The following is an 18,822-nucleotide window of genomic DNA, read 5'->3' as shown; positions in this document are numbered from 1 at the left end:
CTCTGCCTGTTTTATTCCTGTGAAGAGTGATCGCGGACGGCTGATTATTGTAGCAGATAGTTGACCTTTATCTAAAATTCCATTAAAAAGCTTTATTGACTGTAGTCTTGCGGGGTCTTTCAGGATTCACTGGGTCATTTATTCACTGTCGGATATCCGTCAGTTTTTAAGCTTTTAGGACTGCTCAAGCTCTAGGAAAGAGCTATTTTTTTTTTGCCATTTTTAACTGTTTTTAAGACTGTATGAGGGGGTGGTTTTTTTTCTTCTCCCTCTCCAGTGTGCCTAGGGCAGAGAAGGTTATCTTAAAACACGTAAAAAGGAGAGAAAACCTGGCAGCATGGTAAGACTACTTCCAGGGCAGACTGGCTTGCGCACGTGGGTGCAGCGCAGCCACGCACTGCCTGCAGGTACCCAGGGAGGATGCCTTTTTCACTTCAGCCGACACAGATTCAGGCCTAACTACTTCATACAACATCCTGTTGAGATTTGTGACTCCATACCATCATGCCAGGCTTTCATCAGCTGAAGCCACTTTTTCTGGGCCACGTGCCTGTCTCAAACAGAAATAAGAAAAATGAAAGAATGGTTCAACCCTTTCTGAACGAGAATTTCTAGAAATGGTTTATCCAAGCTAAGAAAAAATCTGGTGACAGCTCCCCCCGCAGGCTTTGCAAGAGGGTCCTGAAAAGATGTTACTCCCTTTTCCTGTTCAATGACGAAAAGAAAACAGTGGGAGCAAGACAATGTACGCATCGAACAAAGCAGGAGATCTGGAAAAAAACTGTGAATTTTTCTTTGAGGAATATGTTATAATGCCTATATACATGGGGACTGAGTTAAGGTTGCACAGACATCTCTGGCATTTCCAGACTTTGCAGTGCTTTATATTTTTTATTAATATTACATATTACTATTTCATATTTTACATGTAGTTCAATGTACATTCAGAGAAAAGAAAGAAAGAACGGATTTAAACATTCATTCTGGGTTTATTGAAATCTTTGGGTAAAAAACAAATATTCCCAAGTCACCCGTAATGCTTTAATTATTCTGTAATTATTTCTAAATCTGAACTAGCATTTCTGATTCATTTCAGAAGTCTATTTTTCCCTTTCTCAACACTTTCACTTCTGCTGAATTTTCATCCTAAAATGATGCTTCAGTTAATCATTTATTCCTCTCACCAGTAACAATCCTGCCCTGCTTCCCCATTCATACCAGCTTGGTTACAAGCGATGAAGGCCACGCGGAGCCTCCTCCTCACACGCAGCCAGACTGCATTCCCCACAGTCTGTATGCTCTCATTTTCTATGCATTTCCAGATCTAAAACCTTCTGTTTTCTTTCCCTTGTTTGCTCTTGGCAGCTATTGGCAGGAGACATCCTCTTAATGATCTTTTTCTGGCCTTCTAGACGACTGCTCAGACTTCTACAGATCTTTCATTATTAACGCAGAAGCCTTGTAAGTCAGTTTTAATGGCCTGTGCAATTTTTATTCCTTAGCAGGAGACATAACCTCCTCCATATGGATATATGTTTATTAATATAAATCCTTAATATCATTTTTCCTAGTGAGAATAATCAGTAAAAGCCAACCAGCATGTATTACACCTTGTACTGGTTCATCCAAAAAATCAAAAACTAATCTTTGCCCTGCAATATGTGGAGCATGGCAGAGAGAAGCGGATAATCTTTTTCCCTGAGGTTGCCTAGGCACCGAGCGACAGTGAGGTTTATTTGCACAGTCCCGCCATTCCCCTCCAGACAGAGGACCGCATCCCAACCACAGCCGCTTTCATTTCTCTAGCGTGGGATTCATTACCTGGTTTCAGCCCCTTACTATTATTCCTGGAATACCTCCAATCTCCATTTCTATTCTGATCGGGCATAAAAGAAGGATGGGTCATTTGTGTTAGGGACGTGTAACGAATGCCGACAAACCCACTTTTTGTCTGTGACTGGACAAATTGCCGTTAGTGCTCAGCCTTCATTACCAGCACATCCTCACTGATGGTTTAAATGGGGAGACTTGGAAAACAGGACAAAACTCTGCCATTTATTTATAGAGTGTCCTGGTTTCTCTCCTATAACCAAGGGGTGATTGTCCATTTATTCCATTAAACTTTTTCCTGCTGTACAAAATGACTCCCACTTTTCTTTTAAATACAGCCTTTGAGTCTCAAGATAGAGTTAAATAACATACACCACAAAAGAAATGCAAGCCATTCCCCATGCTATTGGATGAGATTTCCGTCCTTCCAGTTAAGCAAGAATTGTTTTCTCCTGTCTTTTTTTATAACTCCTCCATGTATATCAGGAGACTTCGGTTTAGTAAATAGCACAAAAGTTGGTGTTACCTCTTCTTTAGTCATGATTTCCATCTTTCCTCATTTACTACGTTTCACCTAAGTTTGTCAGTAAAGAAGGTAACAGAAATACTCCTGAGCATCAAAAGACAAAAAGTGCCTGAAAATTTGTGACACTGATGCATGTATTAGTCCTGCTGGAATCTCAAAGCTGTGCTTCATTTTTCTTTTTTTTTTTTTTAAACTAAAGTTTAATCATGGCAACATAGCCCATTTCACCTATCTTTATGGTTAAACTATGTTTAGTGGCAGCCCACATAACGTAATGGGCAAAATTTATGTTCACAGATGGTAAATTTTACAGTACAGACCGGACCGGCAAGGCCACAAATTCATCTCCAGCATCATAAGAATTTCATTGCACACATGTATAGATCATCTGTCAACAAAGTGAGCAATATGACTGTCAGGCACAGCAAAAGCATTAAATGCACACTTAGCCTCCAAATTCTGCCTGTTGACATATCTAGGTCCTGCAATTACACCAAGCCACGCTGGCTGGAGTGCAGCATGAAAAGGAACAAATTCCCCAGACCATAGCACAACTAGAGCTCCAACTCAATCTCAAATTCTAGTTATTGAATGAAAACGAACAACCAAAGACTTAGCTTAAGCAGAGCAAAAGCAGTCTGGACTGATGAAAGGGACTGGAAGTGACAGTTGGAGCTTCACATATAACCTGCAGCATCGCCCAGTAAGTGACATTACTGGAAGGATGGGGGTTTAACAAAGGAGCATCTTTCAACACAACACATTGCTGAATCAAGAAACTGTTTCCAATTGCTTTTCAGTTTCCAAGCTTGGTTAAGAATCCCAAGTTTTACCAATATGAGGAAGAATCTGCTCTCGTATGAGAACTGAAGTCAGTTTTGCTAGAACAAAATCCAACATAAAATAAAATACTACACAACACAGCATGAAATAGTAAAGAGGTGCATAAAATTGAGCATATCCATTCTCTTGCATACTGTCAGAGCTTGAGGTCGGCATCAAACGCTGTGTTGAGAATGACTTGATTTTGATCTATCATTGCATGAGAGCCAGACTGCAATTCACCCCGCTACACTTACAACAGATATGATTAAAAACAATCAGTTATATTAGGCAAAAATATATTTCCCAAGGCAAACATTCACTTCAATGTATTTTTCTCTGGCTATATCATACAGAAATTCTATGTATATAAAAACCTTCTGGGTTTTTATGGACATTAGCATTGAGCTGAGAAACAGGGAAAGCCTGTGAGGGAAACTGCATAAATTAGATGCAGGAGCTACAGTGATTGTATTTCCCTCAGCGTAATTCCCTGCCTACTGTGTAAACTTCAGCTGAATAATCTCTCCATGGGCCCCATGTATGTCATTCAAAAGAATCATAGCAACAGTTGCTGATGCTCTCTCCATCCTGGAGGATGGGTGAACCATCAGCGGAATTGCCTTTTGCCTCTTACTTCCAGCATTCAACTGAAGGTTAAACAAAAATACTTGCAGTTTCTCTGATGAAAAGCACAATGCAAGCAAAGCCAAATAAAAGACCAGACAGGCTAGACCACATAGAGTCGATAGTGAATTTTCCAAGGAAATATTTCTGGGCACGTAAAACATGCTGATTTATTGTAACAGAAACATCTCCTGGAGATGAAACGATTCTGCACACTTTTCAAAGAAGGAAATTCCCATGGAAACCTGACTGCCTTCCCGGAGCTCGGGAGCACCGAGATGCACACTCCGCGTGCCAGGAGAGCACCGGGAAGTGACTCCCGCCGGCCGGCTGGACATGTGCAAGTCATGGGGGCCTGCGGGAGAAGACAAGGGTCTCAGCGGCAGCCAGGCTCTTGTGGCTCCATCCTGGGGCTCCCCAGTTTGGAGGCTCTCGACTCCCTGTGTTTCTGCTTCCTTGAAACCCCAGGTTAGTTACTATGCTCAGCACTTCCAGAAACTACTTTGCTTTTGAAAGACAGTATTTCAAAACTATCTCTGCAAGAAGTTTTTGGTCCTTTCCTGGCCAGCAGAAATATTAAAGCTCTACCCTTGCACTGTTTGTTACAAGGTAAATCTTATTCTAGAAATTCCAAAGGAAAGAAAACATCCTCATCTCAGGTTGTCTCTAATACCTAGAGAATTAAGAGCTGATGTTCAATCCTTGCAGAGCCTTAGGCAAATTCCATAATCTCTCTGCTATAGCACTGAGGATCAATACACAACTGCCGAAACCTGACTGCTCCATAAGGTTGGTCCATCTACTGACAGTGGATGCTGGCCAAAACCATATTCAAGGAAGAAAAACCAGTAAAGCGAGTAAAGGCAAAAATAAGTTGGGTTTATAGGAAGACCCTTCCTGACCCAAAGCTTTTAAAGTCTGGTTAAACTCTATCACATTTCTCACATATTTTCCCCCCACCCTGAGTAGATGGAAGTGCCTGGGATATCATGGACCATTTCCTTCCCTCTGCCTGTGCACTGCGCTATGAACCACTTGTCCTGATTCACGCAGCAATCTGTAAGTTTATTAATATGCATGCGGTAGTTCACAAACATTGAATGATTTGAAAGTGCTGCATAAGGTTTGCTGTCTGTTTTCTCAACATCTGTCCCCAAAGTGCACTTCTGTCATGTTCTGCTCCCATCGTTCTCAGATCAAAAAGTTAGAAGTAAGGCACGAATCTGTTTTGAGGTTTGCTAGCACGGGCTGCAACTCCTTCCTTCCCAAGTGTCTCGCATTCTCACAGCACATGACACTTTCCAATTACCTTTTGGCCCTTTTATTCCCCCAGTCTGGCTCACGTTTCTCTCTGAATTTGGTCTCTATGCAGCTCTGAACCCACAGTCTGACAGCTAAGGACATAACAAATATGCAGCACTAACCCTCAGGGTGGTTAGAAATGCCTGAATTCTCCTATTACAGGCAGATTCACACGGAAAGGTCACCAGAAAGTCTTAAAACTTAAAACAAAAATGGGCCTCGCAACAAGCAGTCAAAAGCTTGAGGAAGCAGGATGGGCTGTCTTACAGAAAAATTGAGGACAACTTGCAAAGTTTGGATCCAAATCCTGGCTCTGCCAAAGACTTCCTATGCAAGCTGAGGCACGTCTCATTTTCTCACTTCTCAGCTCCCCTCTGTATAATGCAACAAAATAGTTCCTCACCACATATGACCTGTGCAAGACGTATCCCATGTACTTCGGAAAGATGATAAGAAAGTTGATAAAAAGAGAGGAAGCTTCACCAAAGAAACAGAAAACCCTCCCGCAAACGATCTAGCAAAATGGATTGCAGCAGTTACCCTGGGTGACTTACAGAAGCATAATTTAAGAGGCAGAATTATGACTAGAAGCAAATAGAATTAAAACAAAAAATAATCATACATTTATAGCTCATACTTTAAAATAAATTCCCATGTTCCAAAAAGTATCATCCACACAGGTAATTCAAGATTATTTATGGTTTTCCCCAGGTGGAGAGGAAATGCTTAAGTTCTCTCAGGAAAACACTGAATGTAGAAAGATATTAAACCCGACATTGATTTGTCCCTATTTGTAGACTGTTTAGCATACAGCACTTTAAAAATTCTCTTACCTTAATACAAACTGGTCTGCTAGAGAGTCATCAGCCAGGGAAACGTGAAAGGTCACAACGTCACCTTCTCTGACCGGGTTGAGTGGTAAGCGAATAACGACATTTTCATCTAGCCTCAGTGAAGACTGTTTTAATTTGTCTTGATTTGGGTAAACAATGATGCTACCAATCCTCTCCATGGCTGACAAAGCCTTGTGTTCATGATCTTGACCTGCATGGATATTGTTTTCCCATTTTGCATCCTCTGGAGAACATTCCCCATCTGCTGTATAAATCTTATAGAAGAGCTCCACAGTAATCCCTTCCAAGGAGGCTGTTTCCTCTGAAACCAGGGGTGGAGGGGAGCTGAACCAGCTAGGAGATAATTCCAGCTCCGCGACACATAATCCTAGATGACCTGTCAATCTACAGCTGGCCACAACTTCTCTAGACTCCAGGAAAGCAAACATCTTCACGCAAGGCAACCTCTCCGCAGAATTATTGTCATCCCAGTCCTTCCCCGCAATATAGAACAAGGTTTGTATTTTAGGTTTGTTGGAATAGATTGAGCTGTTGATTATGTGAGATTTTAATTTCCAATTGAAAGTGAATTTATTTGTGAAACCAAAAGATGCAGAAGTCAGCATGAGGTCCAAGGGAACAGACTGTTCAACAGAAAAGGGTCCATATGTGGCATTTAGGACAGGTGGCAGTTTGGCTTTGTATATAAAGAATGAATCCACCCTAGACTGCAAACTGGAGTTCCTCATGATATCCTGGTTGGCTTCTTTGAGGAAGAAGAAAACATCAGCATTGCAGAGGTGATAGCTCGCCGGGAGATACGTTGGCAGGTTTGAAAATCTCTGTATGCTGTCCATGATCCCTCCTCGGCTCTCCACCACTGCAGGCCAAAGATAAAAGGAAACAGAAAGACAACTCTAATGTTTGCTTAGCATGCCCCTCAGTTTTTCTCAAAAGCAATGTATTACCAGAGATCAATACTGTTACCCACAATTACAAAACAATCTGACACAGGTGCCATGGAATAACACTGTTGGCTCAAAGCTCATACACTGAAAACATCCCATTGCATCAGCTGTACAGCTCCCTTTCCACCTTCCCCAATCTCATATCTACTTGAAAGCCATTAATCAAGTACTGGATAAAACAAGGAGGAGATTGATTGGCCAGATCCCAAGCAAAGTTCCAAAACTTTTTACTGGTTGGTTTTTGTTCATTTATTGCCAGATCAAACTTATGACTTTTTCTCATCCACGTTTCAATATAAGTAAGAAACTGGCATATTGAACATTAGCGGGCAGGAAAACAGAACGTTTTCTTTAGTCTAACATCGCTAACACACAATGAAATGGGGGGCTGCAAATCTGCATCACTCCCAATCCACTTTTGCCAGGTCAGCAGTTCGGAAGTCAGCGGCAAACTGATAAAAGCTTTGTATTCTTGAAACCAAAACTTTTCACAAAAAAACATATGGGGTTTGACAGAGGTCTCGGTAGGGTGGATTTACAGGCAAGAATGAACTTGAGAGAAGGAGAGAAATCCTTTACATGCAGAAGGTTTGCAGAGGCTTAGAAGGATTTTTTTTTTTGTTTAATTCCAGAGGAGAATGAAACACATTTGGAAACCACAGAAGTTTCTCTACAACACAATGGTCAATCCTCCAGCCAGCGCTGAGCAATTTTTCCCAGGCAAGAAAAGATTCCAGAGGGAGGGAGGGATCAAACAGATGTCTTCGGTCTGGGCTGATCTCTAATTAATAGTGAGATATATTCAATCTGGACTGCGATTCTACCAGAAAGAAATGGTGGGTCTTTCAAACTAACAATTCGTATGCTTCAACAAAAAGCCGGTGAATGCAAGCTCCTGGGACCGCCACAGAAGAAATAAACAGAAACCAAATGAATTAAAATGAAGCAGTTCCATAATGCGCAGAGATAACAACGGAACAATGACAGATCCTAAGGTCAAAGCTCTCGTTGTCTCTCGCTGAAGCTTAGCAGCGATTTTACTGTTTGTCAGGACTGGGGAGAGCAGATACACAACGTGACAACCGCACAAACAATTACACCTCTTACAAGCCAGATGACTCAGATACTTGCAGCCACAATTTAGCACAGATAAAAGCTCTAATATTTAAGCTATTTTTTCAGGTTGTGTATTTTTAAAGCCTACACTTATCGAAGACAGATTCTAGGGCAAATCTCATCCATTTGACTTTGCTCCACTCTTGTTCTCAGTCGAAATTCTGCTCATTTATTTTTGATGGCTTGATATTACCTACTCTTGTTTAAATGCTTCTCATTTCATTACAATACTTCTGCCTTTACTTTTGCTGTGTATTTAATTGTGTCAAGCTTCTTCTGCAGCCATTGGAATATTCTTTGTGGGAATGAGTAAATATGCAAAAATATACAAAAGCATAAAATAATTCTCAGCAGGAAACAGTAGCAACAGTCTCCTCTCTCGCTAGTCCACATGAGGATCAGACCAGGGTTTCCTCCCAGCTCCACAAGCAAATGCACTTTCAGAGCAGCTGCCATGCAGTCGCCCCGCTTGGGTGTCCTCTCATTTCTTACGCCCATGCATAAGCATTTCAGCCCATCTCTCATAACACACCAGTGCAGCCAACACCTTCCCCCGGCTGCACGCAGCCACGGACCTGGGCATCCAGCTGAAATGCAGAAACCCAGATGATGAGGAACCTTCTTCTCCCTTCCCCAGGTGAGCACTGACCTAGGCCAGCTTGCTATGGTATCATAGCTCACACAGGGGACAACCAGTTTTCTAGTGGAAATAAATTGACTTTAGCCCTCCCCTTCCACATCTCTTTTCATTCTGATGTGAACGATGGGCAGCTGGCACACTCCCCACAGCATGCAGAAACTGAAGACCCCAGTCCTCTATGGGAAGTCATAGAGTGTGAGTGCTAATAAGCAATTCTGGAAGAAGACAGAGGTAGTCTCTCCAGACAAGAGGCTAACCAAGCTACAAGCAGTGCAAGAGGCAAGAGGCACGGGCGAGACAGACACCACGGAAAGCAGTAGGTGCTGTGTAGCAGAGATGGACACCGCTGCCTGTTAGCACCGGGCACAGGAGGCTGCACAAGGCAAGGAACCCACAGCAACCTACAGCAGGGTTGGAGGCAAAGAGCAGAGGCTGGTGACCACCGTTTAGCAGGGGTCAGGCAATGCCCCACTACTGCTTGCTGTGTCACTCTGTGGGAGCCCCAATGCTTTTATCCCACCACTGAGTAACAAAGCGCTCGAGAAACGCACTGCAGGTCAAACCTTGTCCTGCTCATAGCAGGAGGAGAAGGGAGAAAGGAGAAGATCAATGCCGATTCTAGAACCAAAGTCACCAAGGGATGTTTTAGCAGCTCCATTACTGCTCTGCTATTTATAGAGCACCTTGACACAGCATGGCTTGCCGTGCCATCGTGCAACTGCACAACTCAGTTGCTGAAAGTGAAGTTTGCTCCTGTGAAAGCCGTGAGGGGAGGAAGGGCGTTGTTTCTTTGCTGAGAAGTCAAATGCAGACAAGCACCTTTGTGGATTAATTGTAGATAAATTGAACTACATTTGAAAGCAATACTTTTGAGAAGTTGCATTTACCATAAAAATTGCGCAGCCGTACAGATAAGCAAAGGACACACAGCAGCAAGAGTACCCTCTGATTTCTGGGAGAAGAGCTAAAATTTGCCTTCTCCCAAGACACACCAGGTTGCAGAGGAGCTTTAAACACTGACATCATTCCTGAGCCTAAAGAGAAACCAAAAATGAGGAAAGGCTTAAATGCATTTGCATTTACATTATAGGACTTCCCCCACCATCATCCCTTATGCAGATATTTTATCTCTCTCAAGCAGTGATTTACAAGGAGTTTAAAAGGTATGTTCTTCCCTTTCCTCCGTTTCATTACAGTGGCAACATTCGTGACTCTTCTCAGAACTGGTACGACGACTAGGATATCAGCCTGCTGTAACTCAAACAAAATGAGACACAAATTTTGTCTGAAAGCTTATATGGGAAGCCATAAACACCAGTAGACAGGGCTGGGCTTTGTCCTAGAACCAGCCTGCAACAAAATATGATATCTGAATTTAGCAGCATTTTATGACGCTGTAGGAACATCTAAAAAGAAATACTTCATGCGATGGCAGACCAACACCCCACCTTTTTAATTCAGCACGTCAGCACCACAGCATCAATCTCCTTACAGTAACAATCAGAAACAGGACACATTTCCAGATTTCTGGTGTGCAACAAAGCAACTAATAAATCAACTGCGCCTTTAATAAGCACTCCAGCAAGATCAAAAGAGGGCAGAAAATCAGATCAGAACATGGGTTAGTCCTAACTATGTAACTAAAGAGAGCAAGAGTTGAAGAAAAGTAAACAGAGGCCCAACAAGCATCCCCAGAGCCCAGTGCTACCTCAAAGGCTCAACACACTCTGTTTCTCAGACTACCATGGCATCAGGGGCGTTGAGGGGAGACGTATGGAAATAGCACGTTGTTGGACATAACTTGAGATATTTAGCTTGAATTTCTAAAATAACTTTTACCTTGTAACAGTATTTCAGCAAGTGCTTTGCCCCTGTTAAAACACTTATTTGGAATAGCTAAATACCAAGACCCCTAGAGCAACAGGTCAACTTGTAAAAATCTCATTGCTCCCATTTTATGCCAAACCCCCTCTCTCCAGAGTTGGGCAACAGCCTCACAGCCCAGTTCATCCTGCAAACTCTGAGAGTGCAGACGGAAAGGAAACACCCTTCTGATGTCTCTGAAGGGCAGAGAAAGAGAGGAAGCCACTGTGCACATAACCAACCACGCAAAGCTCTGCATCAGGGAGATGCCCCTTCCTGGTCCTTACTTTCACCAGCTCAGACCTCAAACGAAGCTTCCTTTCTGTTGTCTTGATAATTTTTTATTTAACCATAAAATCATCCATCGCTTTTGTTTTTAATCTCACTTGACCCTGGACTGATGACACAAAAAGCAGCACAGGACTACGGCACATGCAAAGCCATAGCCATAGGGCAGACTGTGCAATAAAAATCTGCCGTTCATGTAACTCAAGATTTCATCCAAGCTACATTTCTTAGATTTCATACATTTTAATAAGGAGCAAAACAAGTATCCTACTAGAAGGTAGTGGTGACAGTGGCAGGTCAGCATTAAAAACTAATGCATCTATATTAAGCTGTAGTAAGAGGAAAGTCTTTAAAATTCATCATTTTGTAACCAAAAAGGAAAATAATTCCTGTTGCAGCACAAATCCAAATTTCACATCTAAATCTTCCCTCTACTTTAGCTAACTACTTAACAGGAGCCAAGTCTTCCATAAGCCCTCAGTAATTCTGAAGTTGGAGGTGTGAGGAACAAGAAGTGTTTAAAATTGCAACTTTTTCAATATCCTTTTTCTCTGAAAACAAACAAGAAAGCCAATCCTGCACCTGTGGAAAAGCTGTGAAAATGTTAAAATTCATCTTTCGTGCAGCATCATCAGAATTGTAGCATGAGATCATACAGACACTCCTCTTTGTAAAAGAAGAATAATTTCAAGTAATGTGGTGCCAGTAAGTGCTATGATGTTACCCATGACTCATGCGGAGGCAATCAATGGCTTGTCTGTATAGGAGAAAAATCACCAGCCCTTCCCACCAGCCCTCACTAAAGACCATAAAGACCAAACTACACATGTACATTATTCCACTATAAAAATGGCTCTATTCATAATAATTATTTTGCTCTGGAAATGCAGGCATTATCCTTGAATAAAAACACACTGTATCCCAGAATAGGGCGTCTACACAAGGAAAGCTATTCTGGAACTGATATATTATAGAAGAATAATTAATTCTGTACCAGCTGTGTGGGTCACTTTCTCTCATACATGCAAGGGGTGAGACCTGATGCTATTTAGGGACCCCAGCCGTGAGAGGTTGTGCAAGGTGATTTGGCCTGGCTACAGCTGGGGAAACTCTGACTCTTAATCCTGGCAGCAGGAAAATGAGGAGGATGATTACAGTGTGAAAATCTACCACGAGTTTAGACCTCATTTGAGCACTATGAGTAGGATAAGTTTGGGATGTGCGAGGATTTAAGGAGCCTAGATGAGCACCCGCCTCGTGCTCTCCCTGACTCATTCAAAATTTAATAAAATAACCATGAAAGGAGGATGTCACTGTTTACTTCCCACATTTAGAGTCCATCCTGTGACTCATCTCCTCAGTGTTACACTAGGAAGGAAAAGGAGGAGAAAAACCCTCCATAGTCCCACTGAGGAACAACTTGCATCACCTACCATTCAAAAACAAGCCTTACTCCTTTAGTACTTGAGGTAGTTACACAGTGAACCACACTGGCACAGAAAAAAAGACGTAATAACAAACAGTCTTTTCAACTGTAACAGATAATTTGAAGATATAAAGGACGCTGCAGGAAAGAGCTAAGAAGAGTTCCCAATAGTTTTTTAACATTAAATTAAAGTCAGCCCAGAAGCTGTCAACATACAAAAAACTGTAGCATGAGAAAAGATGATAGGATCCCTTTAAGCTCTTCTCATTCTCTCTTCCTCTTATCCTAGCTTGATGTAAGGACCTAAGTTGATGTAGGACTCGCAACCAGTTTACAGTCCTTACGTTCAATCTTGATTACACATTTGTGGAGACAAGAGATTCGCTTTACAAAACATTGCTAGTTGGGCAGCTTGTTTTGAAAGAAAAGAAAAAGGATGCCATTTAAAAAAAAGAAGTCTATTTAATCCAAACAGCTAAAACTGAAGAGAGGTTAATTAACTTTTGTAGGCTTGGGACAATGTCTCACGTACTTATCTTCCAACGTCTCCGTCAAACTTCTGTTACCCAAGCTCCACTGCAGCTACACGTTCTGGCCACCCTCCGCAGGAGTCAGCCCATCTCACCTTAGATAGGTATCTGAGCCCAGCACACACTCCAGCCTCCCCTTTCAGTAAATCACAGAAAAGGGTATCTCCAGAATTCATTCATCCTCTCTTAGACACTCCTATCTTAGGGGCGATAAAACACCCTTGGGAGGAGCCTATTTCTATCCGTTAACTCGACTGCTAACGGTGGCCAGTGCAGACCTGCACGCTGGAGGTTTAGATGTCTATGGGCAAAGGTGTCCTGGCCCATCAGACCTGGTGGCTCACTCTTCACTAAAGCTTCTCTTCCCACACTGCATGCCTATGCTTGCCCATCACTTTGCTTCCAGAAAGCCTGAAAGCAACATCTCAAGCCTCATAAATCTTTTGTCTACTAAAATACATTTTTCAGTGCAAAATTAAACCATGCATATGAATGAAACCCCTGACCAGGCCACAAGTTCAGTAATAAATTGTATTATTGTGTTCCAAAGCAAGTCAAGTGCTTTGTCTGCTTACCACTGCCAAAAAATTAAGTTGGATGTGGAAGTTTCTGAGCTGGTACTTACTACAGTTTTTAGCTTGCATGCATTTTGCACAGTCACCCATACTGAAAGACATACGTACAGCAAGGCCACCTACAGATAGTAATAAAACCGTCCTGTCTGAAAGGCTGCCTATAAATCTTATTAAAGTAATCCCTTCCCTGAACCCAGATTATTACATTCACCTTTATGGTAGAATAAAAATTAATTTTCTCAGCTATAATAAGTGTATGATAAGAAGGCATCACTTGGGACTAAATAAAGATTATAATTAACTCCAACTGAATAAATCTAAATTTAGCTTGGACTAGCAATTTGTTTTCATACATTTTCCTCTACGACTGAGTGAATAGGTACGGCAGGATTAGCATCCCATGCCAGTTCCAGCACTGCTGGCACAGAAAGGAGTGAGGCAGTGTAATCCAATACCCAAAAGGCTTGAAGCTTAATTCAGGGTTCTCTATCAGCAAAAGTTTGGAAAACTGGAGAAAAACAAAAAAGCTCAAAACTGCCATTAGTCCAGCAAGGAAAGCAGGTGAAGTGTTGGACTCCAGAGAGAACACTGCTCGCTGCACTCCTTAAATCAGTGTTATGCAAAGACAGGACCTCTGCCACAGGCTGCTGAGAGCATGGCTAGTGGAAGCATCCTCTGTGCCTGCCTGATCTTACTCTTTCCTACCAACTACCTGCTTTTGGGTGCTATCAGAAACAGGCTGCTGGGCCAGATGGATCTGTGCTCTGACCTGGTACGGCCATTCTTAATCTGCGCCCCCTCATCTGTGACACCTCAGAGGGGATCCCTAAAGCAATTGCAAAACAAGACGACGCAACATTACACAAGCACATGCGAGCACACGCAAGCACACAAACAAAATGGGGTAAATGCATTAAACGAATACCCAAAGTTTACCCTGATTTTTTGACTCAGTTGAAAATAAAAACCCTTATAGCAGCACTATACCCAGCAGATTAGAGATTTATTCTTTTTTTCAAGGAAATGAGGCTCTACTTATAAGAGGTTGAGGAACTGCCTTGTTAAGCCACTACCTCATTATTTGCCGTTCTCTGGGAAGATGATTGTTAACAACTTTATTACTGGGAAGGAGGAGTTCAGGCTTGTTTATCAAAACAGACCACATTTATCCTAGCCAGGGAATAGCATGCAACCCAAGCAACAAAGCTACTGTGCTTCCTCCTCTGATTTCCATGCTAGCCCATGCAGACATCGGATTTGCCTGCCTAAGAAGATTTTATCAGGTATAAAGCTACAGCTGAACCATTATCATTACAGCAGAATGGTTCTCCAAGCAGATATGTTTACTTCCAAAGACTGGAGTTCTTTTAGCTTAAAGGTGACACAGTCTGAAACAAAACAAAACAAAAAAATTAGGATGAAATAAGAGCATGTATGGATGAAATAAGAGTGAGTATGTATGTAATGCACTACACCACTGCAACAACTTAAATTCACCTCTCACGAGGGTTTAACTTTCCTAGACAGGACACCCTTCTGCTGCCCCAACACCATCAGGTTTTTTTTTTTGAGAACTACCAGACTTGAGCACAATTCCTGCCCAAATATGAAATTGCCCAAAATTATGCTGTCCAGTCCTGAGGAGTGCAAATTCCTCCTGAATCATTAACACTGGCTATTATAGTTAAATTTGTCACAGCTTCTAAGCCAAAGAGTCAGCACCTATATAGGTTATAAAGTGGAAATTTTATTCCACCAGGGAGAAGAGAAATCCCCTTTCCTCCAAATGCTACCATCATGTCAAGGCCTGGAAAGACCTGAGATACAGGACATTAAACCTGTGACATCTGCAACTGTAGGAAGGCTATTTCATGTAAGGTTTAGAGGCTTTTATTGCTCCCTCTGAACCCTGTACAGCAGGAAACATGGTAACTAAGGCACCTGGTTTTATGGGCTGAAGTAACAGAAAAAATAGTTACAATAAAAAAATTTTAAAAACTCTTTAAACATCCCTAAAATAGCTTTTCTTCAAACATACTGGGATGGTTTCACCATCTGTGAGTAATGTGCCCATCCCCATACCCCATAAAATCTTTACGTCATCACGCATTCTATTTATTCATCTCCGCCTCACTCTCACACGCATGCTTCTGGCCAAAGTCTTCGTTGTTAAAAACATTTATTCAAATATGTCTGATAGAAAAAGCTAGAAGTTAGATAAAATATATTCCCATAGTACTACCTATATGTCGTACAGAAGGACTACGTGGTCCCATCCACAGACTGTACAAAGCACAGGATAACGGTGCTCCTAAGCCAGGTGTTCATGGCCTCCCAAGGGCCAGTGAGTTCTTGCCCAAATATCATAGGTGTAAAATATTCTTTCCATTAAGAAGGAGATCATTCCAATGGGTGAAGGACAAAGAACAAATACTGAGGGTGAATATACAGAGAAAAAGTGTGAGCACGAAGAGAGCAGGGGGACACCAAACACTCCCTCTCCAAAAACCAAGTAGAAATGAGATGAGACATTCACAGGGTTTCTCCTTCAAGTCTCCATCAGCCGTCTCCAGCTGCTGCCTCCTCTGACAGAGGCAATACAGCTATTTGCAGAACTAAGGTTTTCCAGCCCAGACTCATTCCCCGAGTGCTAGAAGGGAGTTTTCCTCCATATCACACTCAGCACAGCCAAGGCCACCTCGGTGCAAATAACTGACAAAGCTGCTTTAACTGCCCAAACCTCCGTGCAGGGAGGGTGCCCAAGAGAGGAAATCGCCCATGAGTTTTCTCATTTAATGTGGCTGTTGCAATCGCTCAGGTTGCTCTGCTGGGCTGATCACTGGCCTAACTTGCCATTTTAGTTTCAATCAGGGGTGTTGATACGGCGGTTAAAAGTCACAGGCTGCTCTTGGCGAGTTTCTCTGCATCTCTCATACAACAGCAACAGGGAAATTGTCCTGCCAGTTACAATTAGAGGCATTAGCACAGTGACTAAAGGTCACGAATTCATCAGCTGAAAGAACTGAATGACAGAACCACTATTGCAAGCTAAACTGAAGTTTAAAAACACTTGATTAACCAAGGAGGGTTTCTGTTCTGGTTACCTGGAGGGGCGAGACGGCTGCTAAAGCCGTGCACGCACACACACACACACACACAGAGGTTTTGCACGACTTGTGGCTCAGTGGGCAGAAACCCCGTAAGCACAAACCATGAGCACCACAGCCTGCCTCAAGGTGCCACCCCCAGGTGCGAGCAACATCAGGATTTCCTAAAACCTCCTTCTCCCTTCCAGACACCCCTCAGCTCTTTTCGGCCAGAGGTGGAGATGCCAAAACCAACCCTGAAAACCAGGGCACCACCAACTCCGGAAGGGTGATTTGCACACCCAGGCAGCACACCTTTGCTCTGGGGGGAGTCGAGAGGCACAGCCAGCCCGGGTGAAGCTAAGCCAAGCGACAGTCCCAGGGGCCACAGCAGGCCTGCCAGACCTCTCACCCAGCTCCCCACCGCACGGCACTGGCCCTGGCATTGCTCCTTACGCCGGTGCAGAGTTGGTGCTTCCAGCTGCCAGCCTTGCAAACCCCTGTGCATCCCCCTCCTGAGACCTGATAAATAAGGTTTGTCAAGGCTACTGGAGGTTCTCATTGCTAAAGAGGAGGTTAGGAGAGGGCTCCCTACTACCGTTATCCGAAGCAAAACTCATTTTCCCTCAGTGATATTTCATAAACAACAGAAAATGAATATGTGTATGGGAGTGTGTGGATATATTCTCCAAACACCAGAAAGGCCTTACAAGGCAAACACATTCACTGAAGGCACCAGGTGATTGCAAAAGTAAATCTCCTAAATATATGCTCTAAACTATTAGCCAACTGTGAAATATTTGTATTCAGTGTCAAAACATCTATGTCACACAAAGCCAAGAGACTGACAGGAGAAAGGCCAGGATTTATGTTACCTGGGGGTCTATCTGTCATGGAGATAGGAAAGCTGAGAGAGAGTCCTTTTATTAAAATCACTCTCCTGCTGCAGATATTGATCTAAGCAGCTAAGGTTGAATAGCAAAGTGCATCCCCATCTCTCACAAAGTTAGTCGCTGGTACAGCAGTAAAGGACTGGGGTAAGCGGCCTCACAACCCCAGCAAATGGCACCCCAAAAGAAAGTGGGCAGGGAACGAGGGGCACTGGTATAAACAGCACCCCGTGACGCCATGGCACAGCTGCCTTGCAGGAGACAGAAAGTCCCTCTCAGCTCCACTACCCAAATTTTCAGGAAGCCTATTTTGCTCCTCAAATCACTAACACAGGTTGCCATTACTCCCAGATTGAGTTCAGCATTAAAACAATACAGAGAAACACAGAGCTGACTGCATTGCTTGCATTCCCATTTTAAGGAGCAATAAAAAGCCATTTCAAACGGATCCTTCCCTAAATCTGCTTCAGCATTTTCCATTTTTCCTCTAAGCAGCAGTAGCTTGGATGCAGACTGCTGTCTCCGTTTGGGCTGACCCTCCCCTGGCAGTTCTCCCTTGGCTCCTGGAAGACCTGGATCTTGGCTGCATTTCTCTTTGCAAACCCCAGCTTGTGACTGCAGTCAATAGCCTCGAGTATTACACCTAAAGACAAAATGAAGCGAAGTAACTTGAAATTCTGTATACTACAGCTTTCTACATTCCTGCATCATTACACAGGTACCTCATTTTATAGCAGTTCTGATTCTCTCCACAGAAGCTTCTGCCTTTGGTGATATTGAAAAATTCCTTGCATGAGCCAGAAATTACAGGATATTAAAATCCTGGCAGCAGATTCTCCAAAGGCATTGTCAGAAGGAGGTAAGGTTGGTCCAAAGCCTCTCTCCAGAGCAATGGGCTTTCACTGGATTCTCCATCCTGTTGTTTCAAAGCTCTTGGAGGAAACGAGCTCCAAACCGATGGGCCCGAACAGCCGCGGGAAACCACAAAAGCAGCTTACAATAAAACCTCTGTAAAGTTATTAAGAACACAGATATGTCTTGAATGCACAGAAAATCCTCTGTCTTACCAGCACTCATCCATATCCTACTGTGACTGTAATCCCAGGAAGAGTATACGCCACGCACAGCCCCGCTGGGGGACTGCGATAAAACAAAACGGGACGCAGAGACACGCAAAGAGACGTCCTGGGTGTGCCGCCAGCCCCACAGCTCCGCCCGAGCACTGGGAGCAATTCTCATTTCACTCCCCATCACTGTTGGATTTGCCACCTGATAGCAACCCTGATTACACATGCTGATTTTGAGGACTGTTCGCAATGTAGATAGTTAAATTCCTGGTTAAATCCTTGCAGTGTTTAGGTCTGTGGGAAGAAGTCAGCTTTTACTTAGGTTTCCTCACTGAACTCCAGAGGTGCAGCCTGTTGCCTCCAGCAAGATTTGTGTCCCTACCCTGCAAACACGCATGCCCATACATCATTTCAAGCGTGTGTGCAGTCTCAC

The 18,822-nt window shown here is 43.0% G+C and overlaps 1 protein-coding gene across 2 annotated transcripts in view; it reads right to left on the bottom strand.

Annotated features, from left to right (window-relative positions):
* The window catches only part of TMEM132B (transmembrane protein 132B), a 257,005-nt gene that overhangs the window by 180,393 nt on the left and 57,790 nt on the right, over window positions 1–18,822 (bottom strand). The window contains exon 2 of one of the 2 annotated variants that reach the window (XM_087754474.1): window positions 5,941–6,820. The exons of the other annotated variant lie outside the window; for it this stretch is intronic. Within the exon in view, the coding sequence (XP_087610600.1) occupies window positions 5,941–6,820 (880 nt within the window). The remainder of the gene's footprint in view (window positions 1–5,940; window positions 6,821–18,822) is intronic. 2 annotated transcript variants of the gene reach the window in all.

The sequence above is a fragment of the Nipponia nippon genome, unplaced genomic scaffold (assembly GCF_047370975.1).
Source record: "Nipponia nippon isolate SJK-2023a ecotype South Korea unplaced genomic scaffold, ASM4737097v1 scaffold_18, whole genome shotgun sequence".
Classification (NCBI taxonomy): domain Eukaryota; kingdom Metazoa; phylum Chordata; class Aves; order Pelecaniformes; family Threskiornithidae; genus Nipponia; species Nipponia nippon.
This window is presented reverse-complemented; position numbering and strand designations above follow the sequence as displayed.